The sequence below is a fragment of the Triturus cristatus genome, chromosome 7 (genome assembly GCF_964204655.1).
Source record: "Triturus cristatus chromosome 7, aTriCri1.1, whole genome shotgun sequence".
Taxonomy (NCBI): Eukaryota; Metazoa; Chordata; class Amphibia; order Caudata; family Salamandridae; genus Triturus; species Triturus cristatus.
The window spans coordinates 771,095,445-771,121,999 of record NC_140590.1 but is presented as its reverse complement, the minus strand read 5'-3'; the positions used below and the strand labels follow the sequence as shown (position 1 = coordinate 771,121,999).

General features: G+C 47.8%; 1 protein-coding gene across 1 annotated transcript in view; it reads right to left on the bottom strand.

The window, feature by feature from the left end:
• Positions 1-26,555, bottom strand: part of LRRC45 (leucine rich repeat containing 45) — a 416,324-nt gene that overhangs the window by 126,598 nt on the left and 263,171 nt on the right. Inside the window, exons 14-15 of the mRNA XM_085617558.1 lie at positions 18,151-18,243; positions 17,610-17,702 (exon numbers count right to left, since the gene is read on the bottom strand). Coding sequence (XP_085473684.1) covers positions 17,610-17,702; positions 18,151-18,243 — 186 coding nt within the window. The remainder of the gene's footprint in view (positions 1-17,609; positions 17,703-18,150; positions 18,244-26,555) is intronic.

Here is a 26,555-nt window from a genome sequence, read left to right as displayed (position 1 = left end):
CAAGGGATAGGAAACTGATTCCTCAGTGGCTGGGACAATGGATGAGAAAATACCTGATCCAGAGAAGGTATCAAGACCGCTAGCCTCCTACAAGTCATCGTATCAATTGTCTTCAGTATAGGGCTGAGTGAAATTATCACCTGTACCATTGTTAATATCAGAGTCTGTGCCGAAAAGGGAGTATAGCATGTGTGATTTCCATTGTGGCAAATCAAGTGTGGGGAGCAGCACATGATCAGTGGTTAGACACGTCCTCGATTGAGGCCAGATCGGTGCCTACTAAGAGAGTAGAATAGGTATTTCCTTGTCCAAAGTCGATGGATTCTGTACCAGTGTCTACGTTCCAGAAACCAGCATGGACCTAGGTGCAGGAGGTGGGGCCGTATTCAGAGGAGTTGTGACGAGCTTCGATGGCCTAAATGGTATCGATGGCAAACTCGCTGGCAGTATTCCAAATGGAAAACTTCTCAGCTCCTTGGGACCCGAAAACACACCAGAGGGAGTCAATAAGGGGCAAAGCATGGCCTTGCGGAACTCTTAGATCTGGTTAGGAGTGGCAGATGGTCCTGGAAACTCGAGCTGTGCCTGAACCAATTTCAAAATCAGCTCTAACGTCGACGGACACCGGGATGGAGAACCATGGTGCCACCCCCTCACCTTCTCAGGTGAATGCAAGTGATGAGGGAGGGGGGGAAAGAGTCCTGCTTAGATTTCTTATGTTTCTGTTTAGACTTACGAGACAAGTTAGATGTAAAAAAAATACCGACCTCTGGAACTGCTCCACAGACTTCTGCAGAAAGCACAGGACTGGGACCAAACCTTCTACTTGGACCATGGCTTGGACCGATCCTGTCACTTGCTCCTCTTATGCTTGATGATGTAGAATTTCACCTTGCGGTCCCGGATAGCCTTTGGATTCATCGGCGCGCAGTCGCTGCATGCCGTAAAGTTGTAACTCGACCTCAGGCACCACAAGCACACCCGATGAGGATCTGTCACAAACATTTGTTTGCGGCAGAAGCTACAGGGCTTAAACGCCATTTCTGAAGCAGAATGGCATCAGTGTGGAGCCACATGGCACCACACACAGGTGCGTAGAGGTACTGCTGAAAAGTACCAGGATCCTACCTGACGTCTGGGGAATATTCAAAAGGAGAGGAATCTGCTACTATAAGTCTCTATCAGAAATCTATCTTATGATATATCTTAAAACATCCCTGGAGCGTAAAGCAAAGAAGTGATATAGGTGATGCAGGGGAGAAATAATGAAGGGCAGAGTGATGAAGGCATTCTGGACGCGATGGAGAAATAGCTAATGGAGAAAACAGATGAAGGGGAAAGAAACAATAAAGGCGGAAAGCGATACCAGGAATAAAACTGTTTTAGCTAAATATTGAAAAATAAATAAACTGGCTTCCAGCGAAGATAATGGTGCACTGCTTCGGGTCCCTCTTTGAGATCAGGAGTCACACTCAGTTGGGTGTCCACCGAATGGGCTCAAGATAGCAGTTCTAGGCCTAGAACAATGGTGAAGCCTCCCCCTCCAGACGTAAAAACAGCAGCCTGAGGGACCACCAGCATCTCCTCACCCACAAGTACGGAGCAAAGGAGTAAACCCTTGGGAGCTCCAACCCATAGTCAAAGATTACTAATGAATGAGCAGTGGTGGCTGGATGTAGGGTGAATTGCGGGACAGGCCTAGTTGCAATGTCACAGTAGGACACAGCAGGCCACAGGGGGAGGTCAGAGCAGCATGGACTGTGCATCTTGGCGCTGATGTGACTGGAGGATTGCGACTCGGGTTGTGGGTAGAGTCACAGGACAACTATGCTCTCGAGGCCCCCCTCCTCACTACCCTTCAATCCACAGAACTGAAGCTGCCATGGACTCCCACTGAATTATGGCACAATGCAGGATACCCCTCTACTGAATAGTTTGATCTAGTAACAGGAGCCAGAGGCAGTAGGTAGAGATACCACTGACTGATCATATCAGTGAAGGGTGTGCCCTGACCCAAGCGAGAGCCATAGCAGGCTCGCTGTCCAGATCCTCCAAACCCAGAGAAAGTACAGAACTTGTAAAATGCTTAAGTAAGCGCAATGCTGGCACAGGCTAACTATCACTGGACACCCCTGCCCCCTCCATCCAAAGAGCATTTAAAAATACTATTTGGTGGAACTGAGTACTGGCATTTTATTTTTACTTGAAACATTTCATAAAGCGCGAACATGGCCCGAGATGGGTATCGGAGCGCTGTACATCAGAAAAGAGAGGATACAGTAAGTCATTAGGCAAGTAAACATCCTAAGCATTTGTAGAGAAAACAACCCTCATACAATAGGAATGAAAACAAACAAGAGGAAACATGTAACGAGAACATAAGTTGCATCCCGAAAATGTCTCAAACAAAGGAGATAACCATGATTTCTCTAGGGTATAAAACGATTAGTTATATTGACTTCGGGAGGACTGATCCAGCTGGTTACTCAAGATTAGTTCTTTGACTTGAATTTTTGAATAGGGGGTCGAAGGGTTCTAACGGATATCAGGAGGAAGAGCGTTCCAAATTCTTGGGGCCAGACCAGAGAAGGCGCAGTTGTATGTTCTTTTCTTTTTGAATCTGTGGGGTTTCAGTAGGAGAGTGCTGGAGCTTCTTAGGGATTGAGACATACCAGAGAGTTCAAGCTTATTTGAGAAATAAGAAATTATAGTGGAGCGCTTTGTGCATCAGGCAAGCAATCTTGAACCTAATCCGATCATTGATCGATAGCCAGTTGAGCTGAATTAAGTCCGGTGTGATGTGATCATCTTTACGCGAGCCTGTGACAAGTCTGGCAGCAGAGTTCAGAGTGGCCCTAGGGGTCAGACTACCTTTGGGCAGCCCAGCCAAGGTCACAATTACATATTCCACACAGGAGATCACTAGGGACTGGACTGCAAGTTGCAGGGGTAGGAACGGCTTGATTTTCCTAAGCGTGTGGAGATGGTAGTTGGCTCCCCTAGATGGTGCGCTGATATGTTCTTGCATAATGAGGTATTGACAAAACATTTGCCACAGAGCTAGTGACATTTTTGCTATATTTAAAGCAAGACCTGAAAGAAGTCACGGACAACCTCTATTCTATGAATCACAGGCTGGAGACAACAGAATACTGAATGAATCCACAGAAACCTCAAATAAAGTAATCCATACTAAAATAGCATAATTGGGATTCCAAGTACAACTGAGGAGGGTGAAATGTGAAGATCTAGAAAATAGGTCCAGATGAAAAATATCTGCATCCGAAATCTAAAGAAAGAACATGAGGGGGCGATACTATATCAGCCTGATAAAACATTTTCAAACGATCTTGCAAGATGACGCAGTAGCCCCCATTGGAATTTTTAGGGTACAGAGAGTGGGAAGAAGCTCAAGAGAAACAGGATCGTGGCCTAGAGATATCATAAAAACTGTAGTTACAGACAAAAAGCTATCCTAGTGCAACTGAGGAAACAAGATTTTTGCTTGTCTGAAGATAGCAATGTCATCCTGTGAGAAAGTGGCTCTGTATATACTGTTCCCAAATAGGTACAGGGTGTACCGAGTCCACAGTCCCCAGAGGTTGGGCAGAGGCTAAAGTTAGATATAACCTTACTCTCTAAAGTGGTAGCTTAGTCGAGCAGTTAGGCAGTATCAGAGGACAGTGTAAAGCATTTGTTGCACACACTCAGCCAGCAAATGGTCCCACACACTCAATAACTGAACTCTAGGCCAATGGTTTATATATAAAAAATATATGCTTGTTTTATTTTAGAACCAACAATAGGCATAAAAATATACTTTCTCAGAATGAGATGCTTTATATAAATACTTTTGCAATATGCAATTGACTTTTGTAGACAGTTACAAGTGGTTGCAATAGGCAACACCATTCTAAACACAATAATGCATTAAGTTCAATGGAAGTTTCAAGTTATTTGCCACAGATTACTTTTAGGATTACTTTTGGAATTCCAGGACTGGATCCTAGATTCAGTCCTGGGTCAGTACTTGGAATCAAGTGATAAAAGTCGACTTAATTACTGTGATGATTTTTAGACAATATTTTGCTATTTTAAAAGTTGACACTTAGAAAATATTTCATGGAAAACAGTCAATGATTCCCTATGGCAGAAAATTCAAGTTGCAGGTATAGTATGTTCTCGTTACTTTTGTAATCCAGTACTGGGTGCCTAGACTCAGTACTGAGACCTTTATCCAAAACAGGTAAGTAATTACGTTTTCAGATATTATACAATTTTTAAAGAATATTTAAAGGTTGCAGAAATTGACAGAAGAAATTTCACAGAAAAACAGTCAATGATTTCCTATGGAAGAAAATTGGGTTACTGGTAAGTACAGTTGTAAGTAGTTTTCAGAGTCAGTGCTGGACACCAAGATCCAGCACTGGGAGCTCACCTAAGAGCAGGTGAGTATTTTCGTTACTCGGCTGATTTTTGGTGAATATTTTATGTTTTGAAAAGACCACACAGAAGAAATTTCAGGAAAAGCCAGTCAATGTTACTCTATCGAGAAAATTGAGTTATCTGTTTAAAGGTAAGTACTCGACTGGCAGAGTTAAGGTTCTGGGCATAGACTCAGGGGTCTCCCAGGGTCAGGTAGGTACAGTTGGTTCACCCTCAGCGGCACAAGAGCGGCTGGGTGCAGAGAGAGTTAGGCCCAATGTTATCCTATTAGAGGTAGGGGAGCCTTGGTTGGTGGCTGCTGACTAGCAGGCCACACGGCTGTGGGAGCTGGGCTCCTGGTCACTTACTCAGGGGCAAGTGGGGAAGTGGATAGGTGTAGAGGTTGCACTGCCCGGGCCACTCGGGCGGCTGGGTGCAGGGTGCTATTGAGCCTTCGGGTGCTCAATTGATTTCAATGGGAAATCTCCGGTTTAGAAAAAGACTGCAAGCTCGGGGACGAAGATTCTTCAGGTGCCACCACCCATTCGAGAGGGTAGTTGGAGGATAGGTAGGTACCCCGGGATTGGGCACAGGGGGCCGCGGGGCGCTGGGTGCAGGGGTGTCTTTTGGTATCGGGAAATCTTACCCTCTGGTGATCGCGGTTAGGGTGGCACCTTGTTCTGAGGCTGCAGGCTTCTTCAGGAGTGTCGAGGGAGGTCCTTGGGTGCCGGACTCGGGGTCACAGTCGCCGTGGGGTCGTCCTCGTGGTCTTTGTTCGCTCTGGCACAGGCCAGGCTTGGCTGGTGCAGAGTGGGCTGGGTTCGCGGTTCGTGGCTGCTGCCAGGGATTAGAAGTAGATTTTGAGTAGAGCCTCTACTCATGGGAATCCCAGGGGTTTAGAGTCAAAAGGTAGCCAGGTCCTCTGGGGTTTGTGAGGTTTTGGCCACAAGAGATGCCGGGTTGGAGCAGGAGCAGGTTCGAGGGTTGGCAGACCGGTAGGGCTGGGGCCAAAGCAGTTGGTGTATTCCTCTTCTTAGCAGGGCAGGTCTTCTTTCTTCTAGCTCTTCTTTGGATTTTGGAATCTGGAATCTGGGGAAGGAAGGTTCAGGGTGCCCCTAAATACTAGATTTAGGGGCATTACAGGTAGGTGAAGGGCAGGGACCAATGGGTCCCTGTCCTGGGTGGGTACACCCCCTATCCTGCCTCTCTCCTGTGGTAGGGGGGCAGTAGCCTAATCCTGATTGGGCAGGGCTCCCCATCTTCGAGATGGCGAGAGCCCGGGGATGTGCTTCACCTCGCCTCCCCCACCTGAGGGGTGGGGTTGGCAGGCTGGCACATCGCCTTTCCTTATTTTGAGTTTCTGGACAAGCTTCCCGCCAGAGTGGGGGGTTGCAGTGGCCTGGCGAAGCTCACAGAGGCGGCATGCCTTTGAAGCTTCCCCCTGCCCATCCTGGGGGAGGAGATTTAGCAGCTCGCCCAGGATGTGCATTGTTGCAGACCCAGGAGAGCAGGGGCTCTCCTACCCAGGGGTCCAGCAACATGTCTGCTGTGTGGCAGCCTAGGCAGCCTCAGAACAGACGTAGATTATAGGTTAGGTTTCAGGGGGGCCTCTCTAATATGCCCTCTGTGGTGCTTGGTACATTAAATCCCACACTGGCATCAGTGTGGATTTAATGTGCTGAGCAGTTTGATACCAAACTTCTCAGTCTTCAGTGCTGCCATTATGGTGCTGTGGAGTTCGTGTTTGACAAGCTCCCAGCCCCGTGTACTCTTAAATGGCAGCACTGCACTTACAGGGCCCAGGAATGGACCTGGGTACTGTAGGGGCACAGGGCTCCTGCCTCTGTGCCCACACCACTGGCATAGGGCACCCAGCTAGAGGGGTGGTTGATGTATGCCAGGGCAGTGTAGGTTGTGGGCATGGCACACAGGGATGTGTGCCATGTCGTCTCTCTGTATTGTCTTGTACCCAGACACTCAGCCTGCCAGGGCAGTGTGTGTGTGTGTGTGTGTTAGGGTACAGGGCCTCTAAGGGTGGCACAATGAGTGCTGCAGCCCTTAGAGGCCTTCCCTGGTCACAAGGCCCTGGGTACCTAGGGTACCACTTACCAGGGGCTGACATGTGGCCAGGGTTTGCCAATTTGGTTTTGAGGTTTTTGTTTAGGGAAGGGACATAGGCCCTGGGCACCTGATTGGCAGGAGTCCAGGGCACACTCAGTCAAAGTACATTCAGCAATTCAGCAAAAAGTGGGAGCATACCATGCAAGAAAGATGGCACTTTCTCACACATCCTCAATCATGACCTCTCAGCGTAGAACCAGCAACATAGAAGGGATTTCTAACCACTCATGTCTGAACTTCACAAAAACTAAATCCAGTGCAGATGAGTGGCCCCTACAGGGCTGCAGTTTACTTTGAGGGTGGCTTTAAAGATGATTCACAAGTTAAAAAAGGGCTTACAACTGCTTCGGTCAGGAACAGCAATGGAGGAGACTGCCCCAGTGAAGAGTGATTCCAGCAGGGCAAGAGAATACATTAGAACAGCCTCCTCACACTCTCAGGAATCAAACAGGCTGGGCTATCATCTGGAGCCTTATACTTTTTCTCCAGGCGAGGAAGAACTGGAATGACTGTGGCTAGATTTTGCGTTACCTTTAACCCTTCATCCCAGACATGACCAACAATAGGTATTGATCGGACCAACTTCTTGTAAGGTTCCTTAAAGCCAAAGGAAACAATCAGATTGCACCTTGGTCATGGGCAGGTCAAATCGTTTAGTGGCTCGCTACATCAAGTTATGGAAACCCCCTATATCTGCGGGGGTGAAATCAAAAGTTGCCGAAGCCGGATCTGGAATGATATAGTCATCCCACTCAGCATCTGGATCCGGAATCGTGACGGTGCCCTGGTCGTCATCAGAGGTGTCCTCCTGAACGGGGGGCACAACAGGTGGTGTAGCCTGAGCTTCAAGCATTGGCAAAGGTGGTGGCAATTGAGGGGCAACAAGACTAGCAGGAGGAACAGTAGTAACAGGCTCCACAACTGGAACTGGAGGCTGTGGTGCGAATCTTTTTCTATAGTCCAACAGCATAGCTTGCAAGTCTGTTAGCAAGGAGCACGGCATAGAGACCATCTCCTGTTGGTTCTGATATTGTGATGAAGGACCATACTGTTCATAATCTTCATGTTCCCCCTCAGAATATGTGTCCTGGCACTTAACGTGCAGTTGAGATGGGCTATTAGCATAAGCAAAAGGTCCATCCTCCTCTTCCGATTCCTCTTCTTCAAGGAATAGTGCAGGAGGTAAAGGAGTCACCCTCCTGGGGGAAGTCATCTCAGGCCTAATCTGGCGCGTCCCAGAGTGAAATAGAAATTGTCTCCACTGTCGACGACGAAGAGAGCATCGTCGACGAAGACATGGACGTCGTCGATGCAGCCATTGTCGAGACCGTTGTCATCCCAGCCGTCGTCACACTCTTCGACATCCTCATCGATGTCGTCGACACCATCGTCGACGATACAATCACTACCGTCACTAAATCGTCGACGCAGAACGCATATCTGTGAGTGCTAGAGACGAGGAAACCACCATCGATGAGCCCGTCGACGGGGCTAGAGAAGAAGACTGTACCTTTGAAGCTTTCGTCGACGGAGTCGATGACAGAGTCATCGACGCGTGAACTTTTTTTTAGAAGATTTTACCTCAGAAGACAATGAGGAGGGCTTTTTGAAGGTCTTTGGAGCCGCAGGAGGAGAAGATGGAGGAACAGAGCTGGAATTCCTCTCAGAAATTACTCCTTTTGCCAGTCCTTCCCTCTTCTTTACACCTCGGTGAGGAGATTCGACAGGACTAAGCCCTTCAGACCTATGAGAGGTCTGTTTTTTTTTATTTTTTAAAAACACTTTTTATTAATAACCAAGACAGCGAAAATAACCATGACACTGACATTGCAGAAATGCGTACATTAGTCGTTACCTCCAGTCCACAACCCCCTATACTCAGCAGCCAAGCTATTCTCTGCTGTTCCCTATCCAGTGACCTTCCCCCACATTTCGTCGCCACCATACCATCCCCCATCCTGGTTTCCCCCCTTCCAGTCTCCTCTCGGGACTCCTAGTCAGTGTCCTGCTGATCCAGCGTAGCCCTCCCCTGTATCCGCTTTTGCTCATTTCTAAGTTCAACTGTCGGGGAGACGCAGATATTACCCCTATATCTGTTCCACTTGCCCCATTTGGTATCCCATTTTCGCGGGCACCCCCTCCCTGTGAACACCGTTTTGTCCGCTAGCATAGCATAGTCCATGTCTTTAGCCCAGTCCGCTAACCTTGGGGCGGTACCAACCCCCCAACGCTGCGCGATGTTCCTTTTGGCTACCCCCCATCCTCCTGTGGCCCATTCTTGCTCGACTGGTGTGAGGTCCGTCGCCTCCCAGATGTTTAGCAGGCATAACCGAGGTGACGGGTGCATGGTCTTGTCGCAAACTCTAGCCATTTGCCTAGTGACGCCGGCCCAGTATTCCCTTATGTGGGGGCATTCCTATACGATGTGGAAAAATGTGCCAATGAGTGCACAATGCCGGAGGCATTGCGGGTCCGGCCGCCTCCCGAGTCTGTGTAACAATATGGCGTCAAAATATGCCCTATGGAGGACTTTAAGTTGCACCAGCCGAAGACGCAAAGGGATAGCCACTTCTCCAGGTGAGGACAATGCCTCCCTCCAGTCCTCGTCTGCTAATTCCCCGACGTCGGCCTCCCAGGTCGCTCTAAGCTTGGCCATCGGGTCACTCCTATTATTGATCAGTTTCTTGTATGTGAGCGATATGGCTTTTCGGGTCATAGGATCCAACAGGAGCCTATCCTCTAGGGGAGAGGAGGCCGGGAGGGAGGCGTCTTTGGGTCGAGCCGAGTTTATGGCATGGCTAATCTGTAGGTAGCGAAAGCCCTCTGTGGGGGCTAACTGGTATTTGTCCTGAAGCTCCGGGAACGATGCCGTTCTCCCTTTGACCCACAAGTCGCTCACCCTGGAGATTCCGATCAAGTCCCACTTGTCGAAACCGACGTATGAACTAAGTCTCCCCAGAATGTCCGACTCCCATAATGGGGTTGCCTTCGTCAGGCGCCTCTTCCATCCCGTCTGATTCTGAACCCTATGCCAAACCTCCACCGTGCGCGCCGTCGGGCCTGTCAGCCCCAACCTCCTGTGACTGGTGTACAGGGCTCTGTTGTACCCCCCTTTACCCAGCAGCCAGTGGTCCGTTCGGAAGCTCGGATCGTCATGTCGCCCAAACACCCAGCTGTTGATAGCCGTCAGCTGCACGGCTTGATAATATCGGCGCAAATCCGGCAGACCTATTCCCCCATCGTACCATCCCATAGTTAGCTTGGCCATTGCAATCCGCGGCGGCTTATTGTCCCATAGCAGTTCACGCACCGCAGCATCTATATGTGAGAAGTAGGAGTTGGGAACCGGAAAAGGCGCGTTCTGCAACGCATACAAAAGCGGGGTAGTGCGAGCATCTTAAATAGGTGACGCCCTCCCCAACACAGTGAGAGGAAGGGTTTTCCAATGCGTCACGTCCGCCCGAAATCACCGCAATGCCCCCAGGAGATTCCTCTCCAAGAACACCTGAGCGTCTGTGGTGATGAATATCCCAAGGTATAGGAACCCCTGACGGGCCAGCGGGATAGAGTAGCCCCTGGGACTCAGGGGAGGTTCGGCCTAGAGGGGGTACATCTGGGATTTAGACCAGTTTATTTGGTATCCAGAATGCGCCCCAAAGATGTGGAAGATGTGGAGCACTCTACGCAGCGACCGAGCAGGGGAGGCTAGGTACAACAAGATATCGTCGGCATATAACGAGATGCGGTCCTCGTGTCCCTCCGTCCACCTCAGGCCTCTGATCTCGGGGTCCCCCCTTATCCACACTGCCAATGGCTCGAGAACCAATGCAAAGAGCAGGGGCGAAAGTGGGCAGCCCTGCCTGGTGCCGCGCCCAAGGGGGAAGGAGGAGGATCGATAGTTGTTCACCACTACATGTGCCCTAGGTTGCGCATATAACAGCCGAATCCATCCCGTAAACTTTGGTCCGAATCCCATCCGATCTAGAACTGCGAATAGGTATTCCCAAGCCACGGTGTCAAATGCCATACTTGCGTCAAGCGCCAATAGAATGGCCTCTTCGTCGAGGGTATGTACTCGTCTGATAGCCCCGTTCACCCGACGCAGATTACGGGCAGTGTTCCGCCCGGGCATAAACCCCGACTGGTCGGGGTGGACCAAGTCCGGCAGAAAGGGAAGCAGTCGGTACGCCAGAACCTTGGCCAAGACGAGAGGTCTGTTTTTAAGGCCTTACCAGGGCGTTTCTCATAAGGTGAAGGAGAAGCTCTAACCCTTTTTACAGACCTTCTTGAAGATGTTGCAGAGGATGCCTCGTCACCATCACTGGAGACTGGTTCCTTCCTTGATTTCAGCTTCTGGAGCCAGTTCAAAAGATGCCCCTCCCGGTCTCGCAGAGTCTTGGTGGAAAAAGTGCGGCATATTTTACAGTCTGCAGCCTTATGGTCTGGGTACAGACAAAAAATACAATTTTTGTGCTTGTCCTCAATGTATAACCTCTTCTTAGTACAGGTAGCACAGGCTTTAAAGAGGGCCTTCTTCTCCTTATCAGACATCCTGAAGAAGTTGATGATGAAAGAACTGGTGTAAAAGTTGTAGAATTAAAGTTGACAGGAAAAAACTGAGCAGAGCTCAGTGGAGACTTCCTTGCACAACAAGCGGTATAACATCTGAGGTTCTGAGCTTCTCTCAGAAGGGTTCTAAGGGGTGAGGTTATTCTGATTGGTTGTTCATTTTTTTGGGTCTCTTTTACAAAAAGTGGTGGATAGGTTGCAAAACAAGAATGGGCCTAGGCACTGTTTTTGTAATAGTTTCTATTGTTATTTTATGTATACCGGGGACGCCCATTCCGACGACGGGGAATGATACAAGCATGGGAATCTATGAAAGTTCCATTACTGGAGTAATCAAAATGACAGAGAGACAGATCGACATAAAAGCAACCAGGGAACCAGGGATGACCAAGAGGATATGCTGTAGACTTTTCAAATCTTGGCAACATATGTCCACCACATTCGAAGAAGACCGCGAGGAAGACTGATTCATTGGAAACCAGGGGTTCAGTAAACACTAAATCCAAGGGTGAGCCTGTGTGAATCTACAGCACTACACAATACAAACTGATGCTTACAGAGTAAATAACATATGTGTAGCATGTGTCAGCTGCTGATACACTTGCTGTGCGTACTCCTGCTATCTAGTGTTGGGCCTGACTTTGCACGTTTTTTTCTCAAGGAAGTCTTTTACTGTTGATGTTGTGCATCGTGTCTCTTCCTCCTTAAGATAATGCACATGTTTAATGGCTCCTTTGTTAGATTGTCTTTTTTCCACCATCGGGCTCAGACGGACTGTGTTGAAGCTCTGTGCAGCTTCGATGCTCTTGAGGCCTACCGACGCCTACCAGGTCGAACGAATTGCAACTCGACGACGACAGCATACACCTTACTCCCGTGACAGTTAAAGCCTTCTAAGATTTCACCGAAAGGTCAGAATTTACCGACTTTGACACCAAATCCCTCCACGAGCTCGTTGAGAATGTTCATCTCCTGGCAATGGAGGGTAAAAGGACAAGTTTTTCGAAAGTAAATACGCTTACTCCGACACCCATGACGTCGGCAACCTCTCTCTGTCGCCAAACCATAAAGAACAGGATTGAGCCGTGTGCAACCTATTTAAAAACAAAAAGACATTAAGAAGTAGATAGGATCGTAGACTGGCCCATATCATGGAAATGACAGCGGAGGCCGAGTTATCGCCAGAAGAAGCCCACCATCAAGGGTGAGGTAGATGTCGATGTCACAGCTGGAGGGGGCTACATTATTGCCAGCCCTCAGTAAGTTCCCTTAGACGAGTCCATTGAGGGGAGGAATTGAATGTGGAGGTCGAGGACAGGACGCATGAGGATCCACTGCCAGGGTTGGGGCCCAGTATGAAGCTAATACTGCGAGCCGTGAGTACAACTGAGTACAACTGACCCACCTCACACTATAAAGACATTACATAGACAAGTAGGCACCATGCTATGAATAAACCTGAGATAACTTGAGGGTGCCATAGGGTACATTCTGAAACCATTTTTGTCATTAGGAAAACCATGAAAGCCTCTCTGCAGAAGTGATGGCCACTTAAAAAATCAATTTCAAATAGATCTTGAAAAATGAATGTGTATGTAGGCTCACACGAGGGAGTCTTCTAAGTTAGATAATATATTACTGTACTGCCCAGGGGGAGATTGTCTTTTTACATGACAAAAACTTTAGTATGACCTTCTGAACATGCTTTAATCATCAGAATGGTGATGCATGAATTTTGTTAAAACGTAGAAGCAGTAAAAGCCATTAAACACACTTCTATAGAAGGAAAATATAAACTAAATATTACCAAACAATAGAGGTAAAAGGGTTCTATCTCTTTTAGCTATGTCATGGATGGAGGATGTCTCCACACACAAGATGCAATATTTTTCTACGGTGACTGGCAGCATATTTAAATGTTCCTATTGTAGGAATTCAGGAATTGGACCTTTAATCTCAATAACTATGAGTTGTGGTGCATGACCCTGCCCTGAACTCCTAACAAGTAGTCTGGTTTGAGGACAATCACTGGCATAATTGTGCAGAGAAGATAAACAGGTCTGGCAATGCTACTCTGCTGCAATTAAAATCATTCTGGTGATCATTCTGGTGCTGATCTGCTTCCGTTTTATGAGAACTTTTGAGATCTGGGGGACTGGTGTAAACATATAGAAAGATGTATCTGACCAGTCCACTAAACTTGTATCCCTTAGATCATGGTTTATGTCACCTGGACACAAAGCCTCTTTGTTGTGCATTACCAGGCGTTGAATACAAGTTTAGTCTGGAATGTGGCTTTGAGAGGACTCTGATCATTTTGTACTCATATTAGGTCTTGCTGCTCCATGTTTCTTCAGGTATAACATTTTTCTTGTGTTGTCTATTTGTATCAATGCTTTGTTTTTTGTATCAGACCAAGAGATTTTAAGTTAAGGTATACCATTCTATATTCCAGCATGGTATGAAAGAATAGGAATAATGTTGAAACCACATCCCCTAAATATGTAGATTGGAGGAAGTGCTTTACAACTCCATTAGGAAAGCATCTAAAATTCTTCAGACTCCAATGACTAAAGGTGTCTCAAACAAAGTTTCAAGTTGGAAATTATGAAAATGCAAAAAGGCATAAACCCTAAGAGAGGACATTTGTCAAGCCGTTAGATAAGACCTAATGGTAGAAATTGGCAATTCCTCAGTTTGGAGCACTGTTTCACCTCCAAAGCACCATTTATTTTTATAGCGATTGCTTATCACAACTGGCACGTAGAGTTCCTTTTGTACAGATGACACTGGCCAATAAACTGTGCGATTGTCACTGGTTTTGGCAATCTAAATTGATTTTTTCTTGGGAGTAGGCTTCAAGAACCAGTCAAATAGACACGTATAGACAACATTTGAAGTTGAATGGCAATATTTAATATTGCAAATGCTTTCTGCCTTATCAATTTTGAGAAAATGGGGTTCTGTTCCAGTTCCCCTCCCCCCACACTTTTTGCCAGGCTTTTGATGTAACTTTGACTGTAGAGTACTGGGCCCCAGCTGTCCAGGTTCCCAGTACCAGTGTCCTTACCCCAAAAACACAATATCCACAATTGGTACTTCTGCCTCCTGTAAGTCCCTAGTAAGTGACACCCTCGGTACCTAGGGCCTGGAGGCTAAAGAGGGACCTCTGGGACCCCCTCACTAGGACCATGCCACTGCCCCTGCAGCTTACAAGCTCCTGTGAGGTAAACAAAAAATGACCAAGTAAACAAGGCACACTGTCTGTGTGCCATGCCAGCAAGCACTGCTTAAGATATAGGTAAGTCACCCCTCTAGCAGGCCTTACCAGCCCTATGGCAGGGTGCACTATATCCCAGGTGTGGGCATAGCAGCAAGAGCAGATATGCCCCTACAGTATTAGGGTCTATTCCTTAATATTGTGAGTGTCAAGGAAGCTATAAAGAGTACATGGGCTGGGAACTTGACAATTCAACTTCTTCAGCACCATGATGGTTTCGCTGAACCCAGGAGTGTTAGGTACTAAAATGCTCCAGTTAATAAATTCACACTGATGCCAATGTGAGATTTATTAAACCATGTACTCAGATGGCACCTCAGAGGTGCCCCCTGAATAGCCACCGACTGTGGTTTGGGCATTATCTGGCTTAAGGCAGTCTGCCACACACAGATATGTTTCTGGACCCCTGGGTAGAGTGCCTCTGCCCTCAGGGATCTGAAACAATGCACATCCTGGGCAGAGGTGGCACACCTCCTCCCCCAGGATGGGTCAGTGCTTGAACTGGAAACTTCAAAGGTCTGCTGCCTTTGTAATGAGACCTCCAGCCTCTGCTGCCAGCAGTAGATGGCAACCCCCGGTTTACACCCCAACTTTGGGTGGGAAAACCGGTAGGAAAATTTAGAAAGGCTAGGAGGTGTGCCCATCTTTGCCAACTACACCCCTCTGGTGGAGGAGGCAAAGTTAAGCGCACTATTTAATCCCCTCAATCTTGTAGATGAGGGGACCCCTCCAATCAGGGCTAGGTCTATGTCCACTCCAACAGGAGGGTGGCATATTAGTGGATGTAGTCACCCCAGGAAAGGTGCCCAGTGGCCCTAATTGCTACTCCCCTAAAACGCCCCTAAATGTACTATTTAGGTGGCTCCCCCACACCTGGAAACTAGATCTGCAATGACGTAAGAAGAAAGAACAATCAAAAAAGGGGGTGGGGGGGAGATGGAGGTACTGGTTAGGGTCACCTTCCAATGTACATGTAGTTTACAAAAAATCTGTAAATGTCAGATCCAAAGAACCTAACCAATACCCCCGGGTCTAGCCAGTGCTATATAAAACTCTGCAAATAAATAAATAAATAAGGGAATGGGGATTCCGCTGAATGCGCGAAAAAACAAGACCCCTGTCCAAAGAAAAGAAAATTCTTTTCTAGAGTCCCGTCACTCACCCAGGGTTGCCCCTAGGCGACATGCTTCATCATTGGGGCCATCCCAACAGTTGCTGATTGGTGCATGTTGCGACTTGCGGAACTACGTAGGAGCACTTTTTTGTGAAGAAATGTGTAGTGCAGTGTTCGAGGAGTGGTGAAAGTGATGTTAAAAATACCTAGCTAGTGAGCTAATATGTTATTCTCGCTCCTAGTTGGTATGGATAAAAAGGGGGTTAAATAGTAGGGAAAAGATTTAACAATTATGTGTATACAGTCCCTAATATTCGGTCGACATGTTTCGAGGTATCCCCTACACCTCTTCTTCAGGACCACACGGGGACCAGCCCATGCGTGCCACTCCTTGTGAAAACCTATAGCGCAAATGAACACCTAATGTGTGAGCACCCGATTCAGAATACATACGGTTTAGTCTTTGACTCTTAGTATTTATGCTATGGCAATAGTATGCCACACGGTCTGCCGGAGTAGAGGGGCTTGTAGTCATACCTTCGTCAAAGCACACCTCCGTCTAATAACACCTACTGGCATCAGGGCGGACCGCATCTTCCGAACTGTAAAAAGAAAGGAGACATCCCTGCAGAGAAGACTGAAGAGAACGAGTGCCTTTGCCCAAGCCCTACCGACCTATCTCCAGCTTCTGAGAACCTGCGACCAGTCTTGCAGCCAGCGACCACTGAAAACCCTGGGAGGACTGTTGCCTTTGAAAAGATTACAATCTCCCATGGACAGCAGACCTGTCCAGAAGAATTCGACTCCAAGGGCTACGGATCCAGCTGTAACCGCGATCCCTGCCGACTCTGCACCCGACGCCCTCAGCCAGAGTCTGAGTAGCCCACCGACCCAGTGAAGTGTCCCCAGGAATCCTGAACTTGAATCCAGCCTTGGCTGACTGCTCCCAACCTTCACGACGATTCATGCAGCCTGAATCCAGAGGCTCTGCCTGACCGCGACCAGCTATGGTAAGAAGATTCTGACGTCAAAAGACATCCCTGCACCCGAAGCCCCTGAGCCTTGGTGAGCTGTACCGACTGTGCCCCTGTGACCCCCTACATCTCTACTTACATCTGCTGTCGTTCCACCTAACTGCAAGCAGTGTGGATCCAGACTCCCCCAGTCTCCACTGAAAAGCATTGGGCCGAACTGCGACTTTGACCTCTGCACCCGGCTGCCCCTGTGCAGCTGGAGGTGCAGTTTTGATGCTCACCTGACCCTTGCTGACCTTTGGGCCCAAAGACTGGATTTGTAAGTGTGGTACACACCTGTTAAACTGCATTATTGTTTTCCCTATAGGAGAACATTGAACTGAGTCAAAAATATTTTAAGTGTCAACTTTTGAAAGTTAAAAGTATTTTTATTTAAAAATGTTCTTACCCTAATGCGATGATCTTTGTCTTAAATTAAAGTATAAACAAAGCTTATTTTTCTAAAATTGGTGTGGATCTCCTTTTTGAGTCGTGTGTCCATTATTGGTCAATATTGTGCAATAAATGTCTTATACTCCTCTGTGTTAGGCCTAAGGCTGCTCGCCCACACTACCAGTAATAGAGCACTTTGTGTTTTAGATTGAGCCCTCTACACGGTATAACCACTTATTGGGCATCCCATATACAGAGCCAGCTTCCTACATCAATCTTAAATATTTTCTTTGCGCATGAATAAAATGCGAAAACATGTCTAATCTGTCCGCCACTATTCAACAGTCTTCACAATCTTTACCCCCCCAAATCCACGTTCTGTTTGATAAAGTGCTTAACTACCAAGCCCAGGACAATTTTTAATACATTAGAAGCCACAAACTAATTATCTCCTATTCCAATGCATTAGCCGTATCAGACAATCATTCAAGCTCCCCTTTTCTCAGTGCCCCACTCCCAGTAGCTGACATTTGTATAATCATTCCATCCTACGATTTGCTCTCTCCAAAGCATCACTTTTGCAATCAACCCTTAAACCTGGAGCCCAATTTAAACCTTTATGAGTTTGACCTTTCAAACTCCAAATCTCAACCTCAAAATTGTTACATGCTCCCTACACTCCCATCTTCCTTACTTCTTCCAGTTGGGCCATGCTCTTGGCTTTCATGAGTTCTTCATCTGCCCGAGAACGTTCCGCAACACAAGCAGCTTTGACCCGGCTCAGCTCCTGCCAACACAAATGGAAAAAAAAATTGTTTCAGAGACAGTCCTTTTGCATCAGTCTCCGGGCAAAACAAAACTATGGCCTTTAAAGCAGTTCTAGTAATGAGCAGTGGCTGAGATTAATTTGAGCATTCCACCCATCACTTTTTTATTTGTCTAAACGAGACACCCGAAATGTGACTATGATGGCTAATACTAGGGTCCCATGCTCACTGTACCTCAGTGATGAGGCCCAAAAATACAGAAACTGGTCTTGAGTTCCTTATGTTCCCATCCAGCATGGACCTGGCCTGTTGGGCTGTTCCTATAAAGATCAGGACCAATACTGATTTGCAAATGGCTGGTGTCTGTCTGGAGTGCATACCAAGCAAAACAAAAGATGGACTGGAATATGGGCCATGGTATTACAAAAGCATTCCACCCTCATTTTTCTATATAATGCGATCATTCACCTCTTCCAGTGCAATGCGTGTTGCCTCAAGCCGCTGGATCCGCTCCTGCATGGTGCGTTCACTCTCTTCCATGTGACGAGTCATGTGATCCATCTGCAAAAAAAAAGTGTTAAAAGGCTAGGAATGCAGTGAGCACCAGTCTCATCAACAGTGGTCTTCTTCATGCTCACCAGTCTAGTTCCTGACTGCGTGGGAGAGACAACACAGCTGGAGGGTACAAGGTCTTCTAAGGCTCTCTATAGCAGTCTATCCAATATTCGGGTGAACAGACAGGACAGCTAGGATTCCTGTTGATACAATGGTGCAATGACTAATCCAAACCTACCTGGCAAGTCCCTGCAATTTACATGATACAGACTGCTGTGCTGGGATTTCTGAGGTTGCCTTTGATATGAGCTATGGATCAGATGGAAGAATTACCTCTTACAGATGGTCTCTACAGTTTTTCATCTTAGGGGACAAGTTTTGGGTTGAGATTGCCAGCACCACTCATCAGCCCAGAGAAGTTGCAAGTTTGATCTCTGTAATCTCTCATGAATAATGAAGCTGTGTGTGTGTGATCCCAATGTGGCCTTTACCTGGGAAAAGCCCCAGAGGCAGCATGCACATGGTCTTTGCAGCCCTTGATACAGAAGACAAAATAATAGAACCAAACCATGCTCATGCAGAAGATGTGCACTGTTGTCTAAACAACAAGTGACACAGAGGGCAATGATTTGTTACCAGAAGCTTGTCTTTAGATTTTCACAGTGGGATTACAAAAAGTATGAAAATTGAAATTGATGTTCTAAGGCTTATAAATACCATGTCTGTATTAATCAAGAATGCAAACTGAACAACTTTGGGATAGTAGTCAGACTGGAAAATTGGCTAGGAAGTAACTTGGGTAATTGCTGGCTAAATTCATTAGGAAAAATAAGTGGTGCATAACATGAACAGTTCTTAATCTACTGCTTTTTGGGGCCATACAGAAAACCTGGCGCATACGCTGCACAAAACTACAGATGATAAAATTATCCACCACGGAAATGTTTCAAGAGGAGAGTAGTGATTTAAAATACCTATAAAAGTGGTCTAGGATGTGTTTGATTTGGTTCAATGAAGCCACAGGTAAGGTCATGCATAAAAAGCAAAGAAGCTTTTAAAGTGATGAAACAGAAGAGGGCTGGGGGCTCCAATTGTAGACTTTGAAGGATGGAAACGTTGACAAAAGTAGGACACCCTTTACTGTTTCATTCTTCACATTCATCTAAGATCAGAGGTGATGAATTTTCTGATTGGCAGCACAATAGACATGCAAATAAAATTTACTTGGAGAGATTAAATTAATGGCAACATATGCTCGCTCCTAATGAGTGCTAGAATGCATTTTAACAAATATACTACCAACTATATACACCTGCATGGAGGGTAAACAGCTCCATTCAGAAGATTTTTTTTTTCAAGAACAGATTTTATTTGCCAAATAACAAATATATCGCAGAGCACTGTAACCCAGCAACTCATGCACATGAAATGTACATATAAATGACTCTGACAGTTTCTATGGCAAAATAGGTCAATTTAAGAGTGATACATTTGAAATAGTAACCAAAGAAATAAGAAGAAAACAAACCCCAAAACACGCCCCCCGTCGCACATATGCCTACCCCAGAGCAGCACCTGATAAGAACAGTCGCATCTATCCAGACATAGCACAGCTACATCCACGGGCAATGGTGCATATCCACTATAGTGGAAGGGACGCCAAGTCAGCAGACCTGGCTACTGAAACAGGTTCTAGCTCTAGGCCACGATACTCTGCCCATCTCCGCCAAATTTTATAAAGTTTAAGTAGGCACCCCCTGGCCACAAAAATAGGGATCTCCATCCCCATACAGAAATCCATGCCATTCTTCCACATAGATACCGAGGGCGCCCTCGGAGCCTTCCAAGTTTTGGCAATATCTCTCTTGGCCAGGGTGAATCCCAACAGCATAAGGTGGCATTTGTATATGTTATCTCCTATATCGTCCATGACATGTAACAGGACCAGCTTTGGGGATTTGGGGAGATCCCATCTCAGGACCTCAGAGAGGCATGACAGAACTCCCCGCCAAAATCGTGCTAGTGCAGTGCAGTGCCAAATAGTATGGAACAAAGTACCCTCCTCATGTTGGCATCGGAGACACACCGGGGAGGCCACCAATTCCGCCCTCCAGAGCCGAACCCTATTGAAATAGACCCGGTGAAGATACTTAAACTGGATAAGGCGAAGACTTATGGCTATGAATGACCCCCGTGGGGAGGACAGGGCCTCCACCCAGTCCTCCTCCTCCAGCGGGCCTATATCCCCCTCCCAGGCCTCCCTGAGATGCTGCAGTGTTGGGGAACTATGTGTGAACAAGGGCTGGTAAATCTTGGAGATCTTGTGGTGATGGAGGTCCCTCATAAATATCTTTGCCTCTATGGGGCTAAACTCAGCCAGGGACTCCAGCCCTTCAATGTAGAGGGTGATAGCATTTCGGAGCTGTAAATATCGGAAAAATTGGGTTTTAGGCATTTGAAAGTCCTTTTGTAAATCCTGAAAGGACTTCAGAAACGATCCCCGCATGACGTCCCAAAGAGTGGAAATGCCAATACGGTGCCAACCCCGAAAGCCAGACAATGCAGCCAGGTGCGGCAATCGCCCATTGTACCGAAGGGGAGTTTCACAAGTCAACTAATTCCATCACCCGGTCCGCCGCAACGCTTGTCGCCATATTTGAAAGATGAGTTTCGTAGCCGGTGGCAGGGAGCTGCATAATGGTGTGGAGTAGAGTATAGTGCGCAAGGTGTGATCTCCCATACAACGCCTCTATCGGCCCTATCCCCATACCACCACTCATTGAGGACTAACAGATGGGAAGCCATACAATAGGACAGGATATTGGAGGTTGCTAGTCCCCCACAATACGTGGCCTGGAAGCAGGTCCGCAGGGCCACCCTTGCCATTACGCCAGCCCACAGAAACTGACCCAAGGCCGCATTAACCCGTGTGAACCATCCGGGAGAAATTGGATAGGGATGGTTTTGCAATTGGTAAAGGAGGCGGGGGAGCGACACCATCTTAAAGATGGCCGACCGACCATAGATTGAATACTTCATGTGGGACCAGGTCTTTAGATCCTCACGCACGCGATGCCACACAGGAACCAAATTCCGTTCCCAAGAGGCGATTGGCGAATCCGATAAGAACACTCCCAGGTACTTCAATCCCTCCGAGGCCACCTGACCGGAGGAGGCCCAGGAACCGGGTCCCGCCGCTACCCCAATGACCCGGTTCATATATAGGCCCGAGGTCTCCCCGAAGATTTGCATAATGCGCAGAAGGCGCGGTCCCGTTCTATCTATGTTTGTAAGGAAGAAGAGCACATCGTCAGCATACAAAGCAATGCGATCCGACAAACCCATCGCCCACTCCAGTCCAGTCACTTGGGCACCAATCCGCACCCAGGACGCTAAGGGTTCCATTACCAGAGCAAACAAATAGGGGGACAGCGGAGAACGCTGCCTAGTGCCCTGTCCGATAGAGAACGTGGAGGAAACAGAGCCCGCTACCCGTACTGACGCAGTTAGGTCCGTATACAGGAGGGTCAAACAGGACAGGAAGCGCGATCCAAAATTCAATCTACGGAGAAGAGCGAATAAGTATACCCAACTGAGGGAATCAAAAGCCCTGTCCATGTACGCCAGCAATAGCACGGCCTGCTCCCCCAGCCTCTGGACAGTCGCCACTGCAACATGTGCGCGTCGAATATTGTGGCGGGTCGCCCACTGGGGCATAAACCCGGCCTGACCAAGATGAACCAGAGATGTAATAGGAGCGCAAAGGCGATTGGCCAGTGCCTTAGCCAACACCTTGATATAGAGAGATATAGGGTGATACGACGCATGATGATCTGGGGGTCTTCCAGGCTTGTGAAACACCACAATCTCCGCGTGTCTCCAATCAGGCAAGCATCCCTGCTCCCTGGCCTCCTCAACCACTCTACAGAAATGGGGTCCCAATTGCAGGAAATAGCATTAAAAAAATTCACATGGGAAGCCATTCGGCTCCTGGGCTGTTCCAGGTTGCATCTCACCCAGCGCCGCGCCCAACTCCTCCTCCATGAGCGGGAGATCCAGCTCCTCGCACACGTCATCATAGAGGGCCTTGGGTGGCAAATCATCGAGAAAGCGGCCGACTACAGCTTCAGGAAGGCATTCCCTAGGGGCATAAAGGTCTGTATAATACAAGGCAAAACTTTCTGCAATCATGGAGGGATCCGTGAGAACGGACCCATCCGGGCCCAAAATGCCAGGGAGGGTCTGAGAACATAATGACCTCTGACACAACCTATGCAATAGTTTGCAGGACTTATCCCCCCACTGGTAGATCCTGCTGCGGGTTGCCAGCCATGCCTGCTGGGCTTCGTCTAAAAGAATATGAGCATATTCCTATTGCGTCAAAAGGAGTTGGCAGCGAGCCTGCCAATCCGCACTATCCCCACTGAGAGATTCCAATTCAAAGAACTTCACCTCCACCTGAATGAGGGACTCCCTACGCAATCTGTGGGCCGCCGCACAAAACAAAATATCCACACCCGAAGCGTGGGCTTCATCGCCTCCCAGAGGCAGTCAGCCCTCTCCACTGTCCCTACATTAGACGACAAAAATTGGGCAATGGCACCTTCCATATGTTCTCTATAGTCTTCCCTCTGGAGGTTCCACACCGATAGACGCCACCGAAACGGCTGCTGTGCTCGACCCACACGTAATGTAAGAGTGATCGGTGAGTGGTCTGAGAGTCCACACGGAAGAATATCAGCGGCAACCACCCTGTTAGCTATGGCTTGGGAAACGAAGATGTAACTGAGGCGGGAGTAGGAACCATGAACGGCCGACAGGTACGTATAGCCTTGCGCCGACCCATGTAGGCGACGCCAAGGGTCCACCCAGTCTAAACCCGTCACTAGTGACTGCAGCCTAGTAGTCCCACCTGTGTCCAACGGGCCCCCAGGCCGTCAACGGTCTCTGACCAGGTCTAGCACATCATTCCAATCCCCCCCCCCCCACAGCAGTTAACCCATGTGGCATGTCTGTCCGCAGAATCATGAGCTTTTCCACCATGCCCCAAGAAAGGGGCGGAGGGCATAAACACATGCAAAAACTATGGATTCCGTCCCAATCTGTCCCTGAAGAAACAAGTATCTACCCTGTGTATCCCTCCAGGCCTTCATGTGCGTGTATGGAACTCGTCTATGTATAAGGATCGCAACCCCCCGGGATCCCCTCACAAACCCGGAGTGAAAAACATGGATGTACCCAAAGCGTTGAAAGCATAGCGCCTTAGTCCCCATAAGATGTGTCTCCTACAGCATGAGGACGTCTGCTTGATTTTAACTAGTGCCCCCTGACATTCCAACTCATTATTTGAAGGAGCCCAGAGGGATCCAGCGCAGCACTAGAAGGCCCAGCCATGAGGAGGTTCAAAGCATGAGTGTGTTGTAGGCAAGAATATGTGGTCTGGATAAGGTGTCTCTGATACAACGTAGGCCAGTGCGATCAAACAACAGAGCCCTCCTCCCACCCAAAAATCCCAACAGCACCCCCCTCTCCACCCTATACCTCAAAAACGATGAAGTATCTGTCGCGGCAAGTGTGAGTGGCAGACCCCAACAGAAGGTCACCCCCCTCGCTCGGCAATGGATCCCTAACTTACAGCCCATTGTCAGCTAGCCCTGCCCCTGTCAACTGACGTGTTGCAGGGATATTGGCCCTCAATCGTGCTTCCCCAGTCAAGGCAAACATATCAAAGAACTATGAAAATAAAACACCCCCCACAAGTTAGTCCGATGTAGTAGGCAGTCGCTAGATATTGTCGGCTCATTTGAATTATTCGAGTTACATGCGCTGGTAAAGGAACCCACTAATCAAAAAGGCCATACTTTATACCTGTTTCACCCCAATCCAATATGATGATATAGGTGCTCTTTAGGTCTCGCCTACGCAGCGCACATGCGCTGCATAGGAAAGAGACCTTTAGGAATCGGCACAGCTTTGCGGCAAAAACGTGCATGCGTTGCATTGGTTCCAATGGCAACACGTGCACGTCTGGCGATTCCCTTGCGGAAGCGAGTTTTTACATCATGTGTCCTCAATTATCGCTCCAGGCGCCGCTCGCACCCGCAAGGGAAACGCTTTCACTTTTGCCGAAATTTTTGTGTTTTTTACTTAAGGCGCCCGCGCAAAAAGCAAGACCATGAGTCAATGCAGAGTGTGTTCATTTTCACGGGTTTCATGGCAGCACCGTTTAGACTCCCAATCTTTTAGTGGATTTTGAAAAATGTTATCCAGCCTGGGAAGTTATTCACGTGTGCTCTATATTTATATGAGCGGCAGGTCCAGAGCGCTGTTGGCGGCACGTCTTCCTCTTTCGTTATTTTGTTGCAGTTTTATATAGCGCGAGATCCACCCTAACGAAGGTTTTGCAGCTCTTTCCATGAGCACCAGTTACAATCAAAATAATATTATTTAGCCGCCACTGAGACTCGAACCTGGCTTTCTAATTCCAAGGTCGCCAGCTCTGACCTTTACTTTGCAGATTTATGTAGCGCGACCTCAACCCAAATGTACCGGAGCACACATAAGCACCAGTCACATTACAAAAGGACACTTTCATTTTTGGTAGGTACGGGAGAATAGGTGATTTGCCAGAAGCACAGATGCTGAGCCGACTCCAAGGTTCGAACCTGGTTCCCCAGCTCCAAAGACGGCAGCTCTGGCCGTGAGGCCACTTCTTCTATACCGTGATCTTGAAACCAAACGAGTGGTGAGACTATGGTAGAACCGATACGAGTGGTGTGGCCTGAAGCAGATATCTCTTATGGTGTACGAACGTTTATTTTCCAGTATAAAAGCAATTATACAAACAGCCCTCTATGAATAACTATGCTCAAGCTATCAAACCATAGTCCTAAAGAGGATGTGGCGTGTGGCCAAAGCTGCCGACTTTGGCAGTAAAACACAGTTTCGATTCTCGGCAGCCGCTCAACATCCTGTGTTTCTGACAAGCATTTGCAATGCAATAGGTCTGTCATTTACTTGAGCTATTGGCACTGTAAATGACAATGCCATCTATGTTTGTTTTGCTTTTACAATGCTAATAGCTTAAACTGTCAAAGCACTGAAACTCCACTGCTGGCCTGGCTGTCGCTGTTTTGCCCCTGCCTCTGCACCCAGGCGCCGTCCCTGCCTCGCGCCTCTTTCTTCCAGCCGCATTGCTTCTGCTAATGCCTATTGCTGCTCTCCATGATTTAACCCAAAGCAAAGAGTCAGCAGCATCGCTCCCAGCAACATTGTAAACAAGCATTGGCATAGCCAATAGGTCTCGCATTTGGGACCTTATAAGTGTTTAGCCATGCAACAGGTGATGTTGTTGCACCAAAGATATTGTGCTGGATAACTAAACACTTATAAGGTCCCAAAGGCGAGACCTATGCCAATGCTTGTTTTTCATGGTGATAGATTCAGAACTGCAATACGCTATGCAAGGGGTATTTCTGATCACTCCTTGGTGGGGATAACACCAGAGGGGCCTGCAAGGGAATTCGGCTGCTTCCGAAAATTGATACTTGGTTTCTGAAAGACAGGGGCCTCAAAAAGAAGATGAGGGAGAGTGCAGAGCTATATTTTGTGGAGAATCTCAGGGCCGTAGACACGTGTGAGGGATTCAAGACAGTTGTGAGGGGACAGGAACAAGCATTGACGGGAGGGGCTAAGAAAGAACATCGACACAAGTGCTCTGAGATTGAAAACGCTTTGGAGGCTAGGGTATTGACTGAGGGGACGGAAGAGCTTAGATATTGGCTGCACCTCAGACAACAGGACCCTAGAGACTTGGCAGAACACAGGGCGCTGGCGACACAATGCTGGCTATACGATGTTCGAGACAAGGCCAAAAAACCTTTGGCCTGGCTTGACAAAAGAGATAGAAACAGGTTCTGTGTCCTAGAGGTAAGAGATGAGATGAGTGGTCTAGACAATGAGCCACTACATTGCAGACACATTCCCCACCTATTATGAGGGGTTGTATAAACCAGAATGACTAAAATAGCGGCTGCCTACCCTGACTTCTTAAGGGACCTGCCCCAGCACACAGTTTCCACTGATGATAGAGAGGCATTGGATGCCGACCTACCTAAAGACGAACTTACTGCGGCACTGCGAGACCTATAATCAGGGAAAGGTGCTGGGCCTAATGGCTTACCAGTAGAATTATATAAAGGGATAGTGGACAAGGTGGCCACATACATGCTCTCCATGTTTCAAGAGGAGCAAGACAAGGGGCTACTGCTGAGAGACCAACTAATAGCCACAGTGGTCGTAATACACAAGAAAGACAA